General features: G+C 28.0%; 1 protein-coding gene across 2 annotated transcripts; it reads left to right on the top strand.

Annotated features, from left to right (window-relative positions):
* The first annotated feature begins 473 nt into the window (after positions 1–473).
* Positions 474–11,426, top strand: LOC106684334 (probable 3-hydroxyacyl-CoA dehydrogenase B0272.3). 2 transcript variants are annotated; one of them, XM_014426349.2, is made up of 8 exons: positions 474–550; positions 3,722–3,839; positions 6,916–7,032; positions 7,424–7,582; positions 8,669–8,806; positions 9,828–9,990; positions 10,869–10,985; positions 11,156–11,426. In XM_014426349.2, the coding sequence occupies exons 1-8, from the start codon at positions 489–491 to the stop codon at positions 11,275–11,277; spliced, it is 996 nt and encodes a 331-aa protein (XP_014281835.1). In that variant the 5' UTR covers positions 474–488; the 3' UTR covers positions 11,278–11,426. The 2 variants fall into 2 exon arrangements, with proteins under 2 accessions (XP_014281835.1, XP_014281837.1); XM_014426351.2 differs by lacking the exon at positions 474–550 and adding an exon at positions 3,028–3,195.
* The last annotated feature ends 9,699 nt before the right edge of the window (positions 11,427–21,125 follow it).

Here is a 21,125-nt window from a genome sequence, read left to right as displayed (position 1 = left end):
TTTTTATATGTTTACCTTATGTTATTTTTCCTAATATATTTCTTTTTCTATCTGATTTTACTTTTGATATTCAGTTCTAAACAGTTATATTTAAGCACTTGATTTCTCTTATACTGCTCTTCCTTTTATTTTTACTTTACTTTTTGAACTTTCTTCTTGTCTTGTATAACATCTTCATTTTTCTGAAGAATGCCTATGAAGTAGCCCAAAAAGTTGGCATTGATTAAATATTTTTATCCTTTTTTTTGTTGTTATTTTGACTCTCGCTCTTTCCATCTAGTCCTTGAATAAATGCTATGGCCTACTATCCCATATATTATATAAGTATTTATATATTAATTATGCAGCTTTCAAGGCTCACTGAGAGAACTTCTCAATTGTTATATCTTGATTTTTTCATATTTGATTACTTCATAATTGGGTGTGAATGGAAAATATTATAATTTATTTGTTTGCCAAAAAAGTATTTCCTAACACCCTACCCTCCCATGTCTGTATTTATTCATACTTCATTACGGCAAAAATCATTCTCTTCTCAACTCCTCTATTGGTTAGTGCATTATATTATATATATTTCCTAATATTTTTTTAGTTTACCTTTGTTTTGTGGTTTATTTTGTGCAATTGATAATTTTCAAATTTTCTGTGTATCTAATCATACTTTTATCATATTTGTCACTACTTTTTACATACTATATTACTTTTTTTATTTTTACTCTATTTTGTTTAATATATTTCTTAATTCTGTGTGTTTATTTTTAATGTTCAGATCTAACTATTCGCATGTATGTTCTTAATTTCTTTTATATCATTGTTATCTTTTCTTTTAAATCTATCTTCATTTATATATGGATATAATTTTCATCTTTATTTCATCAAGTACTTTGTAGCTCTTATGAAATTCAACCATGTGTGCCGAAAACACAGCTTTTATTAAATAGTTTGTTGGTTTTTAGTATTTTTTGTGTTAATCATGATTGTCATCCAGAAAATTTTCTTCTTAATTAAAAAATTAATTTTCATTTTGTATATATAATTGTACAAAATGTATAAATTCCTTAAGTCCCATCCAGATTTTTTATTATAACAAGGGAAAAAAATTATAAAGTTTATGACCAAAAAACTAACTAAATTTTTTCACTTTAGAAAAAAAAAAATGAGATACTGAAGTTGAAATTAATAATCAGCTCAATAAAAATACATAACAAATTTTCGGAACTTCTCCAAAATATTCCACCAATACTTCTTCATTGGGTTAAAATTCAACCTAGAAAAAAGACAGTTTAAATAGTTCGATCATGTCTGTTGAATGAGTGAGGACCGGGAAACCAGAAAGGCGGTGAAAACCTGACTCATTGGCAAGAGGCCGCATGGAAGGCCTGGCATAGTCAATAAGGATACCTAAATATACTTCATTATTTGATTTTTTGGTTAAGTCCAACTAAATGACCTCCTTACTATGGTTGTCAAATTTGACTGTGTCCTGTAAATGAGACTAGCATGGCAAGATCAGGTGGTGCTAATGGATGCTTAGTCAGAATAAGAAACAAAGCAAAACTAGAGAATACAGTTGTGTCCTAATTAGACATTTAAGTACAATTAGGATACTCAATTATATTCCCAAATCAAATCAAAAACTATTATCATAAATATATGAAAAATCGAACATAAGGAATATAGTTGTGTCCTAATTAAACATTTGAAGTTCAATAAGGACATAAAATTCTATTCACTAATCAAACTAACAAACTATTAATGTAACTATAAGAAAAATCAAACATGAAGATTATGGAAGTGTCCTCATTGAACATCTGAAGCTCAATAAGGACATTTAACTATATTCCCAATGATTGATTTTTGCTTGCGACCATTGCCGTCGCCCGGTTTCCTTACCCCCTTTCCCGTTAAGACACAGCCTTAAAACCGATAAATATGAATCAATTTGGTCTATTTTTCTTCTGTTTTTTATATCCCTAATATCCAACTTTTCCGCGGTATTTGAATTTGAAAAAATAAGTATTTTTCGTCCCTCAAGGCGACTATCTTCAGAATTGATTTACACCATTAAAGGATTTTCGAGATTTTATTTAAAAGGTTTAGATTTTTTTTCTGTTATTCTTTTTACAGAATGAAAAGAGATTGATTCAAATTAAAAAAATATACCTCGAAAATCTCGCCTTTTGATTTTTTGATATAAAGAGTTTTATGATCGGACGACTCATATGCAGAAGCTATGATCGCCACTTCCACTCTTCCTTGTCATGAAACATGTCTACTTCTGAATAGTACCTTGAAGATATGGAAATTATTTTTTTAAAGTAAGGTATTTCATATGATAATGGGAAATTTCAGATGCACGTGTTGGAGCAAATAAATAAAATATTTAATTAAGGTTTTACTAACGACAAAAAATTATATATGAAGGTTCATGATTTATTTTCATAATAAATGTAAAACAAAGTTTAATGAATCATTAACACAATATTTGTTTATTAAATTGTTTTTACAATTGCAGGAGTTTCTTAATTTAATAAATAACTTCATCAGATATTTATTACAGGATTTATTTGAATTTTATCCTTAACTTATTTATTTTCATTTACTTTTCTCTTTGTGTCTTTTACAATATAAATATATCACCAGGAGTTTATTGAAGTATAGTAGGTAACTATTGACTAATATGAAGTGCATTGCTCGGTTTTTTGGCCTTATTGAAAATATTATTTATCTTAAATTGTAAAAATAAATCTTGAAATTAAAATCTCTTAAATTCTTCTTTTATTTCAGTTAAATATAATTTATTTAAATGATAAAGCTATTTAATTAGCTGAGGGTAGACAATGAAAGAGGTTCTCTTATATAAGAGAAATATATGGTTAATTTGTTTTCTATCATATTTATTCTTTTTGTTTAAAAATAGATTTAGAAATTTTAATCGTATTTATATTTGTATGGACATAATAAGTATTTTACTTAGCCAGTTAGAACTGGCAACATTGTAGATTCCACTTCCCCCACTCCTGTAGAGGTTGTAGCTTAACCTTTGGTGTTTTTATCTTTTATCATTGAAGTTTACTTTCCTGAAAGGATTTTTTTTCTGAACTGCTTATACCTCCTTTACCTAGTTTTTTTATTTTAGAGTAACAAAAACAACAAAAGAGTTTTTACTATACCTTTACCTGCTACTGCTGTTAGGTGAGGTATTAAAATGTTTGATGAAGGAACAATAAGTTATTTAATTAAAAATTTATTTTTGAGTTGTTTTATTTTTAAAAGTTTAACAATTACTACTTATCTACCATGTATAATTTTATTTTTATAATTATATTTATTTATTATATGATTGGTTTCAATTTTCCATATTTAGTGTCAAATTTTTAAAAAAAAAGTATAAGATGTTAACTTTTAAAGCATTAAAAATGACTGAAAAGTGTTATCTAAATTATGTAGTTAAACATTAAAAAAGGACTTAAAAATGATAGCTAATTAGTTGTGTAGATAGCAAAGTGTATTGTAGTGATAAGTCTTATCTCTATAGCTCCATCAATTAGCCTCCTTAAAGACAATTTATGGTAGTAGAATTTGTTACTTAATATTTTTGTTGTTATGGATGTGTGTAAGAAGAATGAACTTCATTAATCTATACCTATGGATATTTTTATTATTTTTTTTTTAATTTTGTCATAAAAAAATTAATTATTACCATATTGTTTCTTTTCAGTATGGCTAATATTTTTAAAGTTCTTTCTCGAGGATTAGCCACTACTTCTACTGCTATGTCTTCAATTAATGTTGTCACCGTAGTTGGAGCTGGGATAATGGGATCTGGTATTGCACAGGTATATGTTGTTCTAAAATTTCATTATTTAAAGTGAATTCACTTTATTTATACATGAAAGACATGCACTGATTTAAAATTAAACTGATGTCGTATTCATACTTTGGATAGGCTTCATTGCAGTTGATATGTTGCCAAAGAACTTTAAAAATAATTTTTTGAATTGTTAAATTTATTTTTTTTCTATTAGGATCATTACTGGTTGTGTTATATTTGAATTATGAGTAAACTTTTGAATAATGAGTTTTATTTATAATTTTAAAGAATCAGTTTATTTTAGCTATTTTGTTTAATTGCTGCTGGCTGTTACTATCAACATTCCAATTCTAATAAATGCATGTATTCAGTGTTAATAGTTTATTAAAAAAAAAAAAATTGATGTCTTTGGTTCATCATTTATATTATTTTATCAATGAAATTAAACTACTTGAAAAGCAGAAGTGATGTTAAAAATAAATAAATATTTTTATATTTTTCCTGAGTATTGAATACAACATAAATAATATATAATTTTATATTATATAATATACAACTAATATTGATATAATTTATTAGTATTTATATCATATTTAAATATGAGTGTGCATGCAATATTAAGCAGTATAATAACTATAGGCAGCTTTGTATTTTGCATTTTGCACAGCTAGGAACCATATTCTGGACTTCCTGGGATGCTGCTTTTTTTTTCATTATGACTGTGATAAGACCAAGCTTAGGATTTTCTGTTCTTAATTTATCAGTTCTACATTGTGTTTATTCTATTTCTGACTTTGGAGGTGTGTATGCCTAAAATGTAGTCCTGCAGATGATTCTGTTGGAGAAAGGCTTGATCAACTTGGTAATTGTCAAAGTTGAATCCTTTTTTTCACAAAACTCCTTTTGGACAGTTTGAAATAGCATCTCATTCATTGCATTACCCTTGCAAGACCTGCATAACATTGTAAGATACTGTCGCCCAGCTCTATCAATATCTTCAGAAACTGGTGTCAAAAAAGTGATAAGTTTTTGATTTATTTTTAATAAACCAAAAAAAGTTAAAAAATTTCTAAGTTTTTCAGAATTCAGCTACAAGCCATACATAGAAGGGGGTTTACTGGCCTTTCAAACTCTACAATCAGAATTTTTAATTGGTTTTCACTGAATCATAACTGTGGCGTGTAGTATATTTTTTGAGGGTATTGTTAATTTTCTATTCTTATCTAGATTTTCTCCAGTGCACTTAACTCTAATTTTTAATTAGATAGTTATTTTTTTAGGGATTTTTATTGTAAATGAAGTTTTATGACAAAGTCATATTGTATACTTTTTTCATCTGATGCATCCTAAATTTATAAATAGCAAAAAAAATGCATACAAGTTTTGTACTTTTTTTGAAAATTTGGTTATGAAAGTTGGGAAAAAAGAAAAAAAACTTTAAGAATTTTTGGGTTTCAATTTTTCATAAGAATCTGTCATAATTTGAATTTTCTTTCCCAGATGGGGATACTAAAATGGCTTGGCGATGATGCCTCAATAAGTTAATCCTTATGGAAAATTGAATTATTTGATAGGTTCTATTATTTTCATATAAACTGTCCAAAAGTGTAAACAAAATTTTCCCTATGCACGTATCAGATCAAAAGTACCTAATATGAATTTGTCTTAAAATTTTATTTGCTCACTGATTCTGTAAAAAAAATTATTCCATTCCATTGAAAATTCCTGACTTAGATACTCTGGAGAAGAACTGTTTAATAGACGTGCAATAGTGTTAGATAATTAGCAATTCCATCATGCGATAGATAGATCCTAAGCTACTGTTGTGATCCAGTGAAAATAAGATAAAAAAGTATAGAGTTCAAGGGGGTGAACATTTACTAAGGGATATCCTTTTATTATAAAAGAGATAATAATTATACATCATCATGTTATTATGATGAATTACAAAAGCTGCCAGTTTTGTTAGTTTTTCACATATTTACCTTTTTATTATGGAATATTCTTCTATTTTTTTAACTAAATGATATTGTCCTATTTTGGAATTGTCTGTTCAGTGTCATAAAGTACTAATTTAAAAACATTGATTGTCTTTATTTGCATTTGAGGTTGAAGTCATCCACATTCTCTTCATTTTCTAGTGATGTAACTTTATTTCTTCATCAGTCAGAATGTTGTAAACATGTTCATCATTTTTTAATTGCTCTTTGATTTCTTAGGATGTGTTCCTATTTAAAAACTCCCAGTCGCATATGAATGGAACCTTCACATGTCCCTCCAAATTTATTTTGGTATTAATGTCTGGATAGAGTTGTTTCTTAGTTGTTTTTTAAATGTTGATGATGGAATTTCTATTTAAGGTGCAGGTAATATATCAGGATTGGGTAAACACAAGACCAAAGTGAGCCTAAAGCCATTTTCTAAAAAATATTTTATTAATATTTATTAATCTCCTTCACTTGCAAGCCATACTTGACTTAGTAAAGAGCGAATTCTGGTAATCAGTGCCACTTTTACCCAGTTTTGTAATGTATGAATGATGTCTTTAATGTTAATTGATTTATGGCTTTAAGGCTATAACCATTAGCTATTTTTTCAATCTATGTGCTCATAAATTTCGAATGTGTCTTTTGAGTGATTTTATTACTTCTTAATCTGTAGGTTTGGTCAAAAGAGTTACATTTGATGGTTAAAAGTTTTTCTTACTTTATCTTTCCTGAGGTCAGTTGAATGCAAAGGAAATGAGCATTGTGCAGAAGGAGAATGGCTTTTTGTGGGAACATTTTATTTCTTAAATAGTTTGAAACTTATAGAACAAAAACTTTATGGAACCATTCACAAAATAACTTGAGATCCATCCATGCCAACTTTTGGGCCCAATAGTGGATACATTAGTAAGAGAAATTTGTATGAAATTAAAGAATTTTAAGGGAGGAGGCTACTTTAAAAGTCTGATTACTCAAACGAATTCTCATAAAAAAAAAGGTCAGTTTATATGAGTTATTGGATTGATGGGGCCTTATAACGGATTTCTTCTGTACTTGTGTAAGATTACATAAATATATAATGTACATAAATATAAAATATGCTTTAATTTATAGATTGTTGCACAAAATGGGAAAAAAGTTACATTGGTAGATGTTAATAAAGATGTCCTCCAAAAAGCTACCAAGAACATAGAAAATAGTTTGCATCGAGTAGCCAAAAAACTTCACAAGGTAGGAACATCAATTTTTATTTTAATCCAAATTTAATTGTTTTCAATCTATGTTTATTAAAGACTAGCTTTAATAAAGTAATTGTGTAGAATTCATTCTCATGAAGTGTAATAAAGTAAAACCTGAACTCATAAATTGTTATGGATTTGGATCTGTTATTTGAGTTTGATGTGTTGCCAAAATAAACCTAAATAATATGACCTAATTTAGTACTATAGGGTACCATGCTGAATTTTAATTGGAAATAAAAATTTGAAAGCAAATTTTATTCAAATTGAAAGATAAAAATACATTAGGTTATTTTCATGTACTATTTATTAAAGGATTTTTAAATTTTATTTTAGGGTAAATTGTTACAAGATGTTTATATTACTGTTTCTTTCCTGTTTAGGATGATGCTGCGAAAGCAGAACAAACTGTCAAGTCTGCTTTGGAAAATTTGAGCTTTTCTTCTGATCTTCATGATTCAGTAAAGAAAACAGATTTGGTGATTGAGGCGATTGTAGAAAGGTTGAATGCTAAGCAGACACTTTTCGCTACTATTGATTCAGTTGGTATTTATGATATTACTTCAATGTATGGAATTTAAAATAAAGTATCAATGACTGTTGTACAGGAACCAGATGTATAAAATAAAGCTCATGAAATATACATCTATACATACAAATAATTTTAATAATTAGTTTTTAGTATACTTAACTCAAAAACACATTTCTGGTGATCCTAAAACTGTTACTAATTAGTTAAATAATTTAATAAAGTAACAAGTTACATTTTTCTTTATTTTCTGCCTGTAAATCCTAAACAGTGGATTGAAAAAGTTCGAAATTCGAAAAAGTTATAATTTAATAAATTAAAGAACATTAAATTTGGTGTCAAATCAGCAATATAATGTAATTATTGGATTTAGTGGTATGGTTATAAACATTGGCCCTGGTTGTTCCTTGGGCTCTAATAGCCAGTCTGAAGTACAATAAAGTCCAGATACAACTAGAGCAAGCTGTTATTAACGATCATACCACTTAATGGAATTGTTTTGCTATGGTACTCATTCCATGCAGAATATCTTGCAGATGCTCTTAATTTGTAGTACGATAAATTTTTTGCAAGGTTTTGCTGTTGAAAAATCAAAAGAAAGACCTAAAATTTCATAATTTATTTCTTCATTCAATCATCATTCATCAACCAGATGGTAATTTGGAACTAATATTTAGTACTGTATCTTAGTTTTGGTCAAATTTGGGCTTACAATGCCATTAACTATTATGACTATTATATGATAAGTTATGTTACTCATTCCAAGCAGAATTTGTTGCTGTTTTATTTGTTATACGGTATCTTTTTCAATAGGATGCACAGCTTAGGATTTATAGGCCAAAAACAATACAAAAGACCTGATCATTGCTTAATTAAATTAATCAGCTGGCTTTAGGACTGCCAGAATTGTATATTCGTGTGGTAGAAACTAATTTTTTAAAATTATTTTCGGATATATAGATATATATCGGATTTTATACATCAGGCTTCTTTGCTGCTGTTTTTTTTTTTTTTTTGTATACCTTCATTTTTGTGACATCTCATTTTGAAATTTAATGGACTGTTAATTTTTATTTATTCGTGATATGTCTCGTTTCAGGTTGCACCAAAGCATACCATATTTGCTACTAACACATCATCTTTACCTGTCACTGAGATTGGATCGGTAATTAACCGAAAAGATAGATTTGGTGGGTTGCATTTCTTCAATCCTGTTCCAGTCATGAAACTAGTAGAAGTGAGAAGATTTAAACATCTTTTTTTATTTATCATTTTGACCTTTTGTAGGACCGCTGCTTACGTATTATGACTAATGTAAAAACATAATGGCTTAAAGTTATGAATACTCATAGTGAGATTCATAGTTCTTCACTAGAAAACCTAACAGAACACCATTTAAAGCTGAGTAAATTTGCTAAAATATGAGCCCTAATAGAGCTGTTTACATTCAGTAGTTCCCAAGATAGTTTTTAAAAAGCAATATTTCATATAAAAAACAATGAAAAAATAGTATTTAATGAATTTATTTTGGGAAAACTATATTTCAGGAATTATTAGGTTTACAGATGTCTATTAGTGCTTATATTAAAGTTGGTCTAATATACCATAAGGTAGTTTATGACATTTATCTTCATAGAAGTAGTATTTTCATGATATTTGCCTAAATAAATTCACGAAAAATTTGATTTATAGTTGTTAGGACAAAGTTTTTGATTTATGAAAAAATATATCTCGTATACCATGAGACATACAAATGTCTGCCATCACTCAAATTAAAGCCAGTTAAATGTACGATAAAGTAATATATAACATTTAACCTTGTAGGTATTGTAGTTTTTATAATATTTGTTAAAATAAAATTTTAAAATGTTGATTTCTAGTTGTTCAGACAAAATTTGTGGAATAACTGATTTTTTGATATTTATAAATAACTGATACTTAACAATTTCATTAATCAGAATCAGACTATTTACATTTGATATGTTTTCTCTTACATGTACAAATGGATTGTCTGTATTTCCATCTAAAAAGTTTACAAAAACAAAAAACATAACTCGAACAGATCTACTTTTGAACCATTCTCCTGTAAAATAGTGTGTAAACTTGGTTATGCTCTAGTGTACAAAATTTGATTTATTTTGTTGTGCTCATTATATTATGTAAAGAATGATGACAAGTGTTTTATATATAAATATATTGTTTATATGACCTATGACCTTATTGATGTCTTATAATGTTTTTTTTAAAAATATTTTTAGGTAGTTCGCACCGATGAAACATCAGACGAAACATATAAACAGATGATGGCCTGGGGAAGATCCATTGGTAAGACCTGCATCACTTGCAAGGATACCCCTGGCTTTGTTGTTAATAGGCTTTTGGTCCCTCAACTGGGTGAAGCTATCAGGCTGTTGGAGAGAGGTATTTCTGATTCACTTTATGCATTATTTACCTTTACTTCTTAATTTACATTTTTTTACAAAGTTGAGTTGAATTACAACAAGTGAAATCATGGTTAGAATCTAAGAGGTAAATATGTTTTTATTTTTCTAAAGTTTGAAAAATATGTTTGCACTCCTATTCCCGATTTATCCGACATAATTAGTAACTGACTTGTTTGGTTTATTTTGCTTATATGATATTCTATACTTCATTTTTCGAGATGAGAGAAATTTAGTAAATAAAAACCTGTGAACTATGGGTGACATTCTGTCTTTTAAATATCTAAGTGACATTCTGTCTGTAAGTATCTTGGCACTGAAAGCTGTACAGCCCCTTCAAACAGAGAATGGCGCCCAACCCGCAGCTTGTGTAATGGATTATAGTATGTTATAGCTCTGCATAGGATGTGATTATAATATGTATTTATTTCAACCTAAAGATATAATGCTAGCGTTGTTTATTAAATTCTAAATTAGATCTATGTTTTTTTAAATTACATTATTTAAATTTTTACTTAACTTGCCCTTCAAAACCACTCAACTTACTTACTCCACAAGGTCACTTAGCAAATACATATTGATCAAGAGTATCTCAAACCTATAAAAATGGGATAAACAATTCGTGAGTTACCTGGGTGAAACATGATTAATATTTTTAGATTCAAGTAAAATTTTTGGAAATGGTTTGAGCCTTTTTTGGAACTTGGAACCACTTCCATTAGATTGATAGTGAAATTCAATAAAGGTTGACGAACAACTATCAAGTTGTCTATAATAGAATTTTTATTTTTTTAAAAATTTGTAGGGGTCATAAGTTATGTTTTTAATTAATATTTATCAATTACATATTTTTATTAGGTGTAGCAAGTGCAAGGGACATTGACATTGCCATGAAACTTGGTGCTGGACATCCAATGGGACCATTTGAACTTGCTGATTATGTTGGTTTAGATACTACAAAATATATTCTTGATGGTATGTAATATTTTTTTTAGCATATTGTTAAATGTTTATTTATTTTTGACTTATTCCCTACTTCCCTGGTCTAGATTAAAATTTCTCTTCCTCTCTCTCCCCCATGAAACTATTTAATTTGAATGAAATTCTGTTAAAATATTCACATGTATTTATACATTTTGTTACAGGTTGGCATCAGATATACCCCAATGTTGAGATTTTTGATCCAATTGAAACACTTAATAAACTAGTTGCACAAGGAAAGTTAGGAGTCAAATCAGGAGAAGGATTTTATAATTATAAAAAATAAAAAATGGCTGTTTTATAATAATATATCTCTATGTGGTTAGTTTTATTTTATATGTATGATATTTTGAATATTATAAAGATGTATATTATATTTACAAATTAATATATTTTGTTGATTAAAACAATTAAAAATTGTTGTGTTTTGATATATATTTTTTGTATGAGTAATACCCATTTCCTTTTTGTTGCTGGTTCCTTATCAATTTATTATTAATTAAAGATTATATTTCATTAAGTAGTTATAATTGAAGTTTAATATTTGAATTAAAAAAAAAAAAAAAAAGTAGTAGTAGTAGTAGTAGTAGTAGTAGTAGTAGTAGTAGTAGTAGTAGTAGTAGTAGTAGTAGTAGTAGAGTTATATTTTTAAGTAGAATTCTAACTGCCATTAATATTGATCTGAAATTAAGGTTTATTTTGAAAGAGGGACAAGAGAGACAGATGATAACATAAATGATCATGAAGGCTTATCTGGAACTATATAATTAAACATTCAAGAATTAACTACATTATTACAAATATATGCAGATACAGTTAATGTGACCAGCTAAACTTTTCAGTTCTAAAGACTGGTGGTCTAACTAGTGGAACAATTAATGAAAATATTAATAATTATTTAAATATAGGAAGATAGTAAGGGTGGCAGTCAATAAAGGTACAAAATAGTAGAAAAAAGTATTTAATGTTAAGGAATAAATGGACGTTATATTCAAACCAATTTTACTATCAAAATGTTTCCTGAATTACCTATAAGAAATTTTGTTAAAATTGGTTTATATTTGCATAATAATTTTTTTTTTATCAAAATGTTGCATGACTAGAGCTCTTTTAATGATTTTTCTGACAATCTGCTGACCAGATAAAAATAAAAAAAGATATTCCAGGTTAATTTGCTTTATTAACAAACTCTTATGCATGTTTCTGTCAAAATATTTGGTAAACATTTTCAAAAGCCGTCATATAATAGGCTGCACAAAAAAGTTTTCCAAGATGGTTATTCTAGTGTTACTGTCAGCTGAACAGTGACATGCTCGACCTCTAATTCCTAGACACTATGCTTCTGTTCTTATATCAATCATTTTGCCAGAGTAATAGAAGAAATTTGTAAGACAAATACAATGGTTATGATTCATTTATTTGTTATTTATAAAGTGAGGTTTGTTTCTATTTTCATACCAACTGATCTAAATAATTCTTAAGATTAAGATGTATAAATTGACTGAAATGATGTAATATTTATTGTATATTATATTGTTGATATATTATGTTTTCATTTATTATAATTTAAGTTTTTACTTAACAGTTCAAATGGGTTTTGTTATTATTTTTTTCTTGTAGAAGAAATAGTCCTTTTTTATTACTTCTCTATTTTCCCTTCACAGTTTAACAGCATTTTGGGATTTTGCTCATTATCCAGTTCTATTATTTTATAAAATCAAAATAATACATAATCACGGATTTAAAAAAAAATAATACATTGAATTTCAATCATTTTCAAATTTTTGAAATAAGGCCAAAATTTAATAGTAATTATTATTTCTTTTTTGTTATCTTAAATTATTTGATGGACGCATGTCTAATCAGAATGGAAATTTAATATTCAATTCCAAATTGAAATAGTTTTTTTTCTACTTTAAAAGATTAACAAATGAAATCTCTAGTTTTATTTTATGTGATGTTAAATTTTATTGTTATTTATCTTTTTTTTACATATTAATATATATTTTTTATGTGCATCTCTGTTATATTTAAGTGGTCAAAGCCCTGAAATATTATTGCTTTGGGGATTTGTTTAATCCTATCCCTCTGGTCTTTATTTACTGTAATTAAATAAAACAACACTGGTTTAATTTTATTTATTTAATTCCAGTAGTAGTATTGTTAATTATAATTTGTTTCCCTTCCTTTTTGGACAAAATAGAATGAGATTGGAAATAAATACTTGATAAAAGTTATCATTTTATTTTTTTAGTCATTCACTATAAACTGTAGACTACTTACTAACTTGTAGATTAGATACTTTTGACAATGTTTGAATTTATTTTTATTAATACTTATTATCATTATCATAAAATGTTCCTAACAATACTAACATGTTCATAGAAGTATAAGAACACACAGAAAATAGTATTATTTACATTATAATTTGATCTATATCAAAGGAAAACAAGGATGTATTAATCAGAAAAAAAATTGTAGATCAAGTTGTTTCAAAATCTTACCTGAGCAAGCAAGAAATCAATGATAGCAATAGTAGGTATAACTAAATACAAGCCATAACTGCTATGTTATTATATTTGGGTAAATCATGATATTTATGCTTTAAATATAACTGCTATGTTATTATATTTGGGATATTTATGCTTTAAATATAACTGCTATGTTATTATATTTGGGCAAATGCTGATATTTATGCTTTAAATATAACTGCTATGTTATTATATTTGGATAAATGCTGATATTTATGCTTTAAATATAACTGCTATGTTATTAAATTTGGGTAAATACTGATATTTATGCTTTAAATGCAAGAGTAATAATAGCACCAAGGGTTCCCAGAAGTGTGCATGGTATAAGTTTTTTGGAGGTGGGACGTAAATCTGATATTTAAGATTTAGATTTTATGGAGCTTTATGGATAGAAGTATATGGACAATGATTGTTCATGAGTAGGGTTAAAGGGTTAGGGACTCTAGGGCTTTTCCTGTAAGCCCTGCCACTCATATAAGTTCTTTTATTATTTATTTTAGCCCTAAAATAGCAGTGTGATGGTTTGTGCATTTGCGGGTACTTGTGTGTAACTCTAAAACGCTAAGTTGTTCGAAACTGTATGAATTTAAATATTTAGGACACATATATGCCTGGGCTGTTAGGGCAACGTTTCTGTTAAAATTGACTTGTCAGAAGAGTCACTTTATATAATCGTTTTACACATTTTTTTGACTTTCTCAAAAACGCCAACAATTATTTTGATTAAACCTCATTTATCAATCAATGTAAAATAAAATTTGTCTATTATATCTGATAGGTCTTATCCTTATCAAAATAATCAGATAATCGAGGACGGCCGTGCTAGCCCCATCTCTTCCAATCCTAATTATATGTACACATCTTTATATTTTGTTAAACTGCAGTATTCCTGGCAGGAACAAGATGGTATTTGTTATTTTACTCTTAGTTTTAGGCTTATGCAGATGATAAACAAAGGATGCCACCAGGCAACAAAGGTAGAGTAACATCTTCTCAATGATGCCACTAGTTACGTGGTTGATTTTGATTACATCTGCTGAGTTTATTATACCTAAATTTTAGGGTAGTCATTAAATATTTGGCTAAAGGCAATGTTGGTACTTTTATTTTGCTGGTACAACAGATTTTCAAGTTTGGTGGAACAAATTATTCAATTTTGAAACAATTTAATCTAGAAATAATGAAAAATAAAATGTATTGCATTATAAGTATCCTAGACTTTTTTTTAATGCTCTTAATTACTTTCCTTTCTTTTTCTCTTCTCAGGGGTTTGTGCCTGAATTCGGCATAAATGATGTAATATTACAAGAACCGAGGAACACTCTTACAAATATTACTAGCATCGCTTCAGAAACTAGGGGACATTCACGAAATTTTGAAGAGTTTGTTGTATGAAATTTATACTATAATTTACTAGACTAGAACATAATATATTTACAGGAAGTAGAGTTTACAGTCAAAGCTGTCAAGAACTTAAATATCAATTACTTATTTTTGACAAAAATGATAAGTACTGAGTGGATAAAAATACTATGATTTTTCTGGGATAGTAACCATTCATTCTTATGTCTAATGCTTGACTGAATAAAATAAGGCAGAGGGTGAAATTAGACAATATGAACTTTGTTGTCCATCACCCACCAATGGTAACATTGTGGGAGATTTCAAATATTACATAAGATTATTAGATCGGATTATTAGATTATCAGATCGAATGTAAAATTAGATTTTACATTAAATTTTGTTCACTTTATTTATTTTTTAACGCAGAATTAAACTCTGAATTAATTTCCGTACGTTCTTAATTAACATGCAAGCCATTGGAAGAATTTACACCGAGTTTCGAAGAGTCTTCTTTTTATTTACTTTTTTTCCGAAATGGTTTAAAGTTTGTAAATAGTCTAGTCAATTTTAATTTTTAATATTTTTTGTTCCTGACTAAAATACGTCCAATATGCTTTTAGTAGCTCTAAAAATATTCAATTTTCAAGCCATAAGATGTTATTATTATTTTTTTCGCCGAGGAATGAGGCATTTTCTGAAACATCAGAATAAATTATAAATTGAAACCAATTATATCATATTAAAACCAAAGACCGAAGGTAAGAAATGTCCATAAAAAAAAATTTTACCCCAACTATTTTTGATTAGGCCTATATTCTATGTGTGTATATACATATACGTTCAATTTATTTTACGAATTCTGGTAGTAAATAAAATTTTAGACAAATTCTTGCATTACATTTTTTTTTTATCTGACGCGTCCTGTAGGCATAATTGCAAAAAAAAAAGAAAAGGCATTTTTTCTTTCTTTTTCTTTTTACAGTTTTTGATAACTCGAGATTTAACGGTTCTAAAAATCGAAAACTCCTCAATAACAAAGTCATTTTGGAATTTAATTCTTATGAATCCGTCGTCATAATCAAAAAAATAATGAATTATTGAGGTGTCATAATCATGGCTGTTATTCTAGCCCCCTCAGATAATCTAGAAAACTCAAATTATGGGTGCAATTCCAGAACGGTTTTGTCACTAAGGCTTCTAACCGTTTGCTCGTAAACTGTAAAAACTGCAAAAAACAGTTTTGGTTTTTTTTATATTTTGCGATTTGAGTCTTCAGGAAGTTTTGGATGGAAAAAATTAATTTTCTATGAAAAATTGTGATTTACTTTCAGAGACCGTGAACAAGTTACTGTTTATTGGAATTCCCAAAATTAGGTACGCTATGGAATGTTTCAAAAATGAAAATGCCCCAAAAGATAGATCACTCAGCGAAAATAAAAATTGTCGAAATTAGGTAGGTGGACAGGAGGAATCTTATCCAATAAGATCCCTTAACCATCTCCTTTTCAGTCTTTTTTGGGGTATTTTTGAAAATTTTATTTTTTGTCTTTGTTAGGAATAGATTATCGATTCATTTCTTCACTTTTGAATATTTTACAAACGTCATTAAAGAGTGTATAAATTGTAAGTGATCGATACGTATATAATATTTAAACTAATCCATGATAATTAAGAAATTATGGTATTTGAGTTCTTTTACTCTATACGATAAAATTAATATAATTTATATTATAAATGAGGATTAGGAGATTATTTTTAATACTTGGTTTAAGGTATTTCAATTGGGAAAATATGACGTGCATTCTATTTGTTCAGAAGTCACTAATTAACGATTTTTTTTTATATAGCGTCTTCTTTGTTCCTCTTGTGATAATTTTATTCCTTAGAAATTCTCTTGTATTATTGTGCTTTTATTTTAAGAAGCTATCAACAATATTTGTTTTATATTATTATTAATTATTAGGTGATTTACCTTTTATATATATATCAAACAAACTAAAAGTAAGTTAAAGTTTGTCATCATGAAGATACTTCTGAAGCTGTAAGTTGGTCGGATGAAAGTTTTTTACATATTTCAGGATATTTGGAAAAAAAATTACTACATTTAATTCGGAAATCCTGAACTCTTGGATTTAATTCCTTTAGATTTAATTCCTTAAACCTTCCATTTTAAATCTTTGTATCGACGTTGCTTTTACTCGGATGTAGACCAAAATATTAAAAATTTACCTTTAAAGTTAGCTTTTACCCCATAAATGTCAGAGTTTATAAGACATATTTTTCTTGTACATAAAATGAACGACCCTCTCAGCTATTGCATGAAACCTGTTTTCCTTTTATTTCAGACCAACAATAATATTTTGATTGGTCAAAATTTTACTAAGTTATGCATTTTTTTTTTTTAAGTCAAAGAAGGATACGGAGGATGTAATGTTTCACAGATTATAGGAAAAAGAAAACTAAAGTATTTTAAATATCTTATTTTTTTTTTAAGTGTACTTATTAGTGTAATTATTAGTAGCATTTCATTAGGTCTATAAAATGAGGTGGGATATACTTCCGCAGTTGCCTCTTTTATCATATTCTCTGCAACTCAAACACGAAACGTGCAAATCTTATTGATTAAATAATATTGATACAATTAATTCTTAATCCAAAAATTAACTCTAGACAACAGCAAATTAACGCCACTTACAGCAATTGCATGAAACCTACCCTCCTTTAATTTCAAACCAACAATAATATTTTAATTGGTCAAAATTTTACTTAGTTAGGCATTTTTTTTTTAAGTCGGAGGAAACGGAGGATTTAATGTTTCACATATAATAGAAATAATAAAACTAAAGTTTTTTAAATATTTTTTTAAGTGTACTTATTTACATTTGGGTAAGCAAAAAGTTGGAATATAGTTTCAATTTTGATGAATTACGCCCAATTTTTTTAATAACAGCCAACTCTGCAGCTATGAAAATCAGTAGGGATGATAATATAGCCCGATTCATCTATTAGTGGGTAGCTTTTTAAAGGGGAGGTTCTTGCTTAATCCGGTGATTTCACCATGGATCACTTCTGGGCTGACAAAATTTCGCTGCATCCTTGTCCGGCTTAAAAAAAATCGCGACGCATTTGTTGAGCTAAAAAATATAAAAATGTCAACACGATTAACCTAAGAGTGGCTAAGTACGTAGAAAAAAATACACAGTGAAAATTAAATACTGGAATGCACTGTATTTTTTTTTTAATTTAATATTTTGAGAAAGTGGTATTCGCTGAGGGGACCCCACTTAGGGAACCGCTGGCTGGCCTAGTCTTTCACTACAGCTCGGCACTGTCAGATGACAACTATTTAACTATTTAAAAAAATCTGTTATACCCCTTCCCCGACTTACATTGTTCTTTAATATTCAATTTTGAAATGATTGTCAGTGAATTTTTTATTGAGTTCGCTAAGTTGGTTTTAGAAACATCGAGTCGGACATGGTTTTATATTTTTGATTATATTTTAGTTATATGTTTAATGCAATTAATAAATGATTAAGACTGTATGTTTTCAGTTGTATTGTCCTTTAGATTATGTTAAATCATTCCGACTATTTTTGGCGTTTATCCAAGATAATACCTGGGATATATATTTTACATTTAAGATTTGATTGGTAGTTTCATTTTCTATCTTTGAATAGAAAACCTAATTCCCTTCGAGCTCCTACGCTTTCTTTCAGCAAATATTTTACGATTGTTTAATTTAATTTGCTGTCGGGGTTTAAGCACTTCTTGTGACATCGATAAAAAAGCGAAAAAATGCTAATTTTTTTGTAATAAATCCTGAATGAGCTTTCACATTTTCTCGTCATAAAAAAATAGGTGAGTAGCATTTTGGTAAACAAATTCAAAGTGGTATGGAAAAAAAAATTTCACTTAACAATTGTATATTTTTTACGATGTGAAAAACTTATGCTTAGTATCACTTAAAAAGATAAAACAAATTAACATTAGAGAATCGGAATTGGAATATCAACATTATTATTATTTCTGATTTTTTTTTTTATGTAATTCTAGTTTTCCGTAAAAAGTTATAATCATTTTTTCATGAAATGTTGAAAGAAAAAACAAAAGCAACTATTTAAGCTACTAAATAAGTTCATGTGACAATTAGTTGTAACAAAATACCATATTTCGTAGTTTTAATTTTATTTAAAGTTTTTGACTGATTATATTGTACAAATATCAACTTTTAATGTCATAATAAATAATATTTTTCTTTTATTTGAAAAACCATTTTTAATAGTTTCCCTATGGCGCTATTTAACCATTTTTGTAAAACATTCGTTTGTACTGTTTTTTCCCTTATTATCACGTTGGGAAAGTTCATTAAATCTTTATTAAAAACCAACGCTCATGAACTACAACACTAAGCAATAAATATTTATAGCGATGATTTTTATGAAATAAATAAAAGAAAGTTTTGTTATATGCTAAATAAATTTGTTACAGCGGGAAGAGGTCCCAGGTATGCCATTACTATAGACAAGCAAGATTGAAAAATAAAAAGCAGACATTTATATTTTATAAATAAAAAATGAATAGGATAAAATAAAAATGTCCTAAAAACATGAAACTAAATACAAAATAAAAGTTTTAAGATTATATTTTCATCAATTTCAGAAAGAATAATTTGAAATAAAACAAAATGCGTCTGAAAATTTTTTACCAATCTTGTGCAAGTACAGTGCGTACTTGAATCAGTGCCATGATAGTTGTAGTAAAAAAAGTCTGGTGCGGTACGCGCATCACTTACCATTACCATAGATTTAAGATTCACTTACTATAAAAATTCATACTTTAGTGTTTCTTGAGATGAAAATAACTAACTAAACTTTCCTGCTAATATCAGTTTAACAAGTAGAGGCTTCGTGAATGCTATCGGAAGAGATCAGGCACCTCGGTATTTTCCGATTCGAATTTTTCATTTTTCCTCCTTTCATTGTTTATCAAATTCTTTAATATTTTTTATTTATTATTTCTAGCAATGAGAACTAGTTATTTCGAAAAACAATTAAAGGTAATTAATCAAAGCAATTAGAGGTATTTAAATATTTTTAAAAAATTTATCATTTAAGCATTGTTAGACTATTTCAATGAAGGTAACATCTATTTGGTATATTTAAAAACAAATTTGATCCTTTCTTCTCAACTTTATTCTTTTCAAAACCTTCCAACGTTTCGACCCTCAGGTCATTTTCAAGGATACCTTTACTTTGTTGTCATTTTCTCTTTTAAAATTCTTAAAAATGCCGGCTAATTGCCTTTGTCCCATCTATAACTTCTTCTATATAATTCTTTCTTAAATTTAAAACTTGTAATAACCACTTCTCTTCTTTCTTTCAATTACATTTGCAAACTTTAAACAGAACCTACCTTCAACTGTTAAGCAAGCAATGGGGGATGCTTGCTACTGCTTACACCTGAGTGATGACCGATGTGTTGTTTAATTCAATCAAAACCTCATAAACTTCAGTTTCTATAGCTACAATGCTAGACTGTTTCATAAATTATGTATTTTATTAAATTAATCAATAATAAAAAAACATAATTTCTTTTATTCACTTTTTGATTTGGTAAATTCCTTCTCAAGGGTGGCCAACATTTGTATCATTATGACTGCTTACTTTACCGTTAAGATAAGTTGTGTTCTCTTTTCTTCATCTTGAGATTTAAATTACTTAAATTTGTATGCTAAGCATTTATTGATAAGGGAAAATGAGTTTGGTATATTACCAATACAATAACAATTTTTTTTTACTGCCTTCTAACGATACATATGGCCTAATTTTTTTAATTGAGTTGTTATCCTCCGGCTGTGTTGCCGCTATTTGGCCATTTTGTTGCATTGCGAATAATATATAGATACGTAATCTGCGTTTTCTAGTGTTTTAGGTAGTTTTAATGATATAGAGCTCTGAAAGGAAAATTTATCTTTCAACGTTTTGAAACAGCCCCAAATTTTATTCCCTCTACTTATACTTGACAGACTCATTAATTTTGACTAGTAATAATACATAGTTTTCATTAAAGTAATCAAAAATTGGGATGTAATAACTTTTTTTCTTCCCGGCTCCAGCAGGAATCAGTTGAGGGGATTCATACCGACAATACGGAAGCAGTCACCACTAGGTCAAGTTTTACAGCCTTGTTATCTTGTAGTTGGGGACGTGCTCCGTGATTCTATGATAAGCTACCTTGTGTTATCTCCGTTATCGGG

Source organism: Halyomorpha halys, unplaced genomic scaffold, assembly GCF_000696795.3.
Source record: "Halyomorpha halys isolate HHAL.00 unplaced genomic scaffold, Hhal_1.1 Scaffold571.1, whole genome shotgun sequence".
Taxonomy (NCBI): Eukaryota; Metazoa; Arthropoda; class Insecta; order Hemiptera; family Pentatomidae; genus Halyomorpha; species Halyomorpha halys.
Note: the sequence above shows the minus strand (reverse complement) of the source record. Positions and strands in the feature narration are given on the sequence as shown.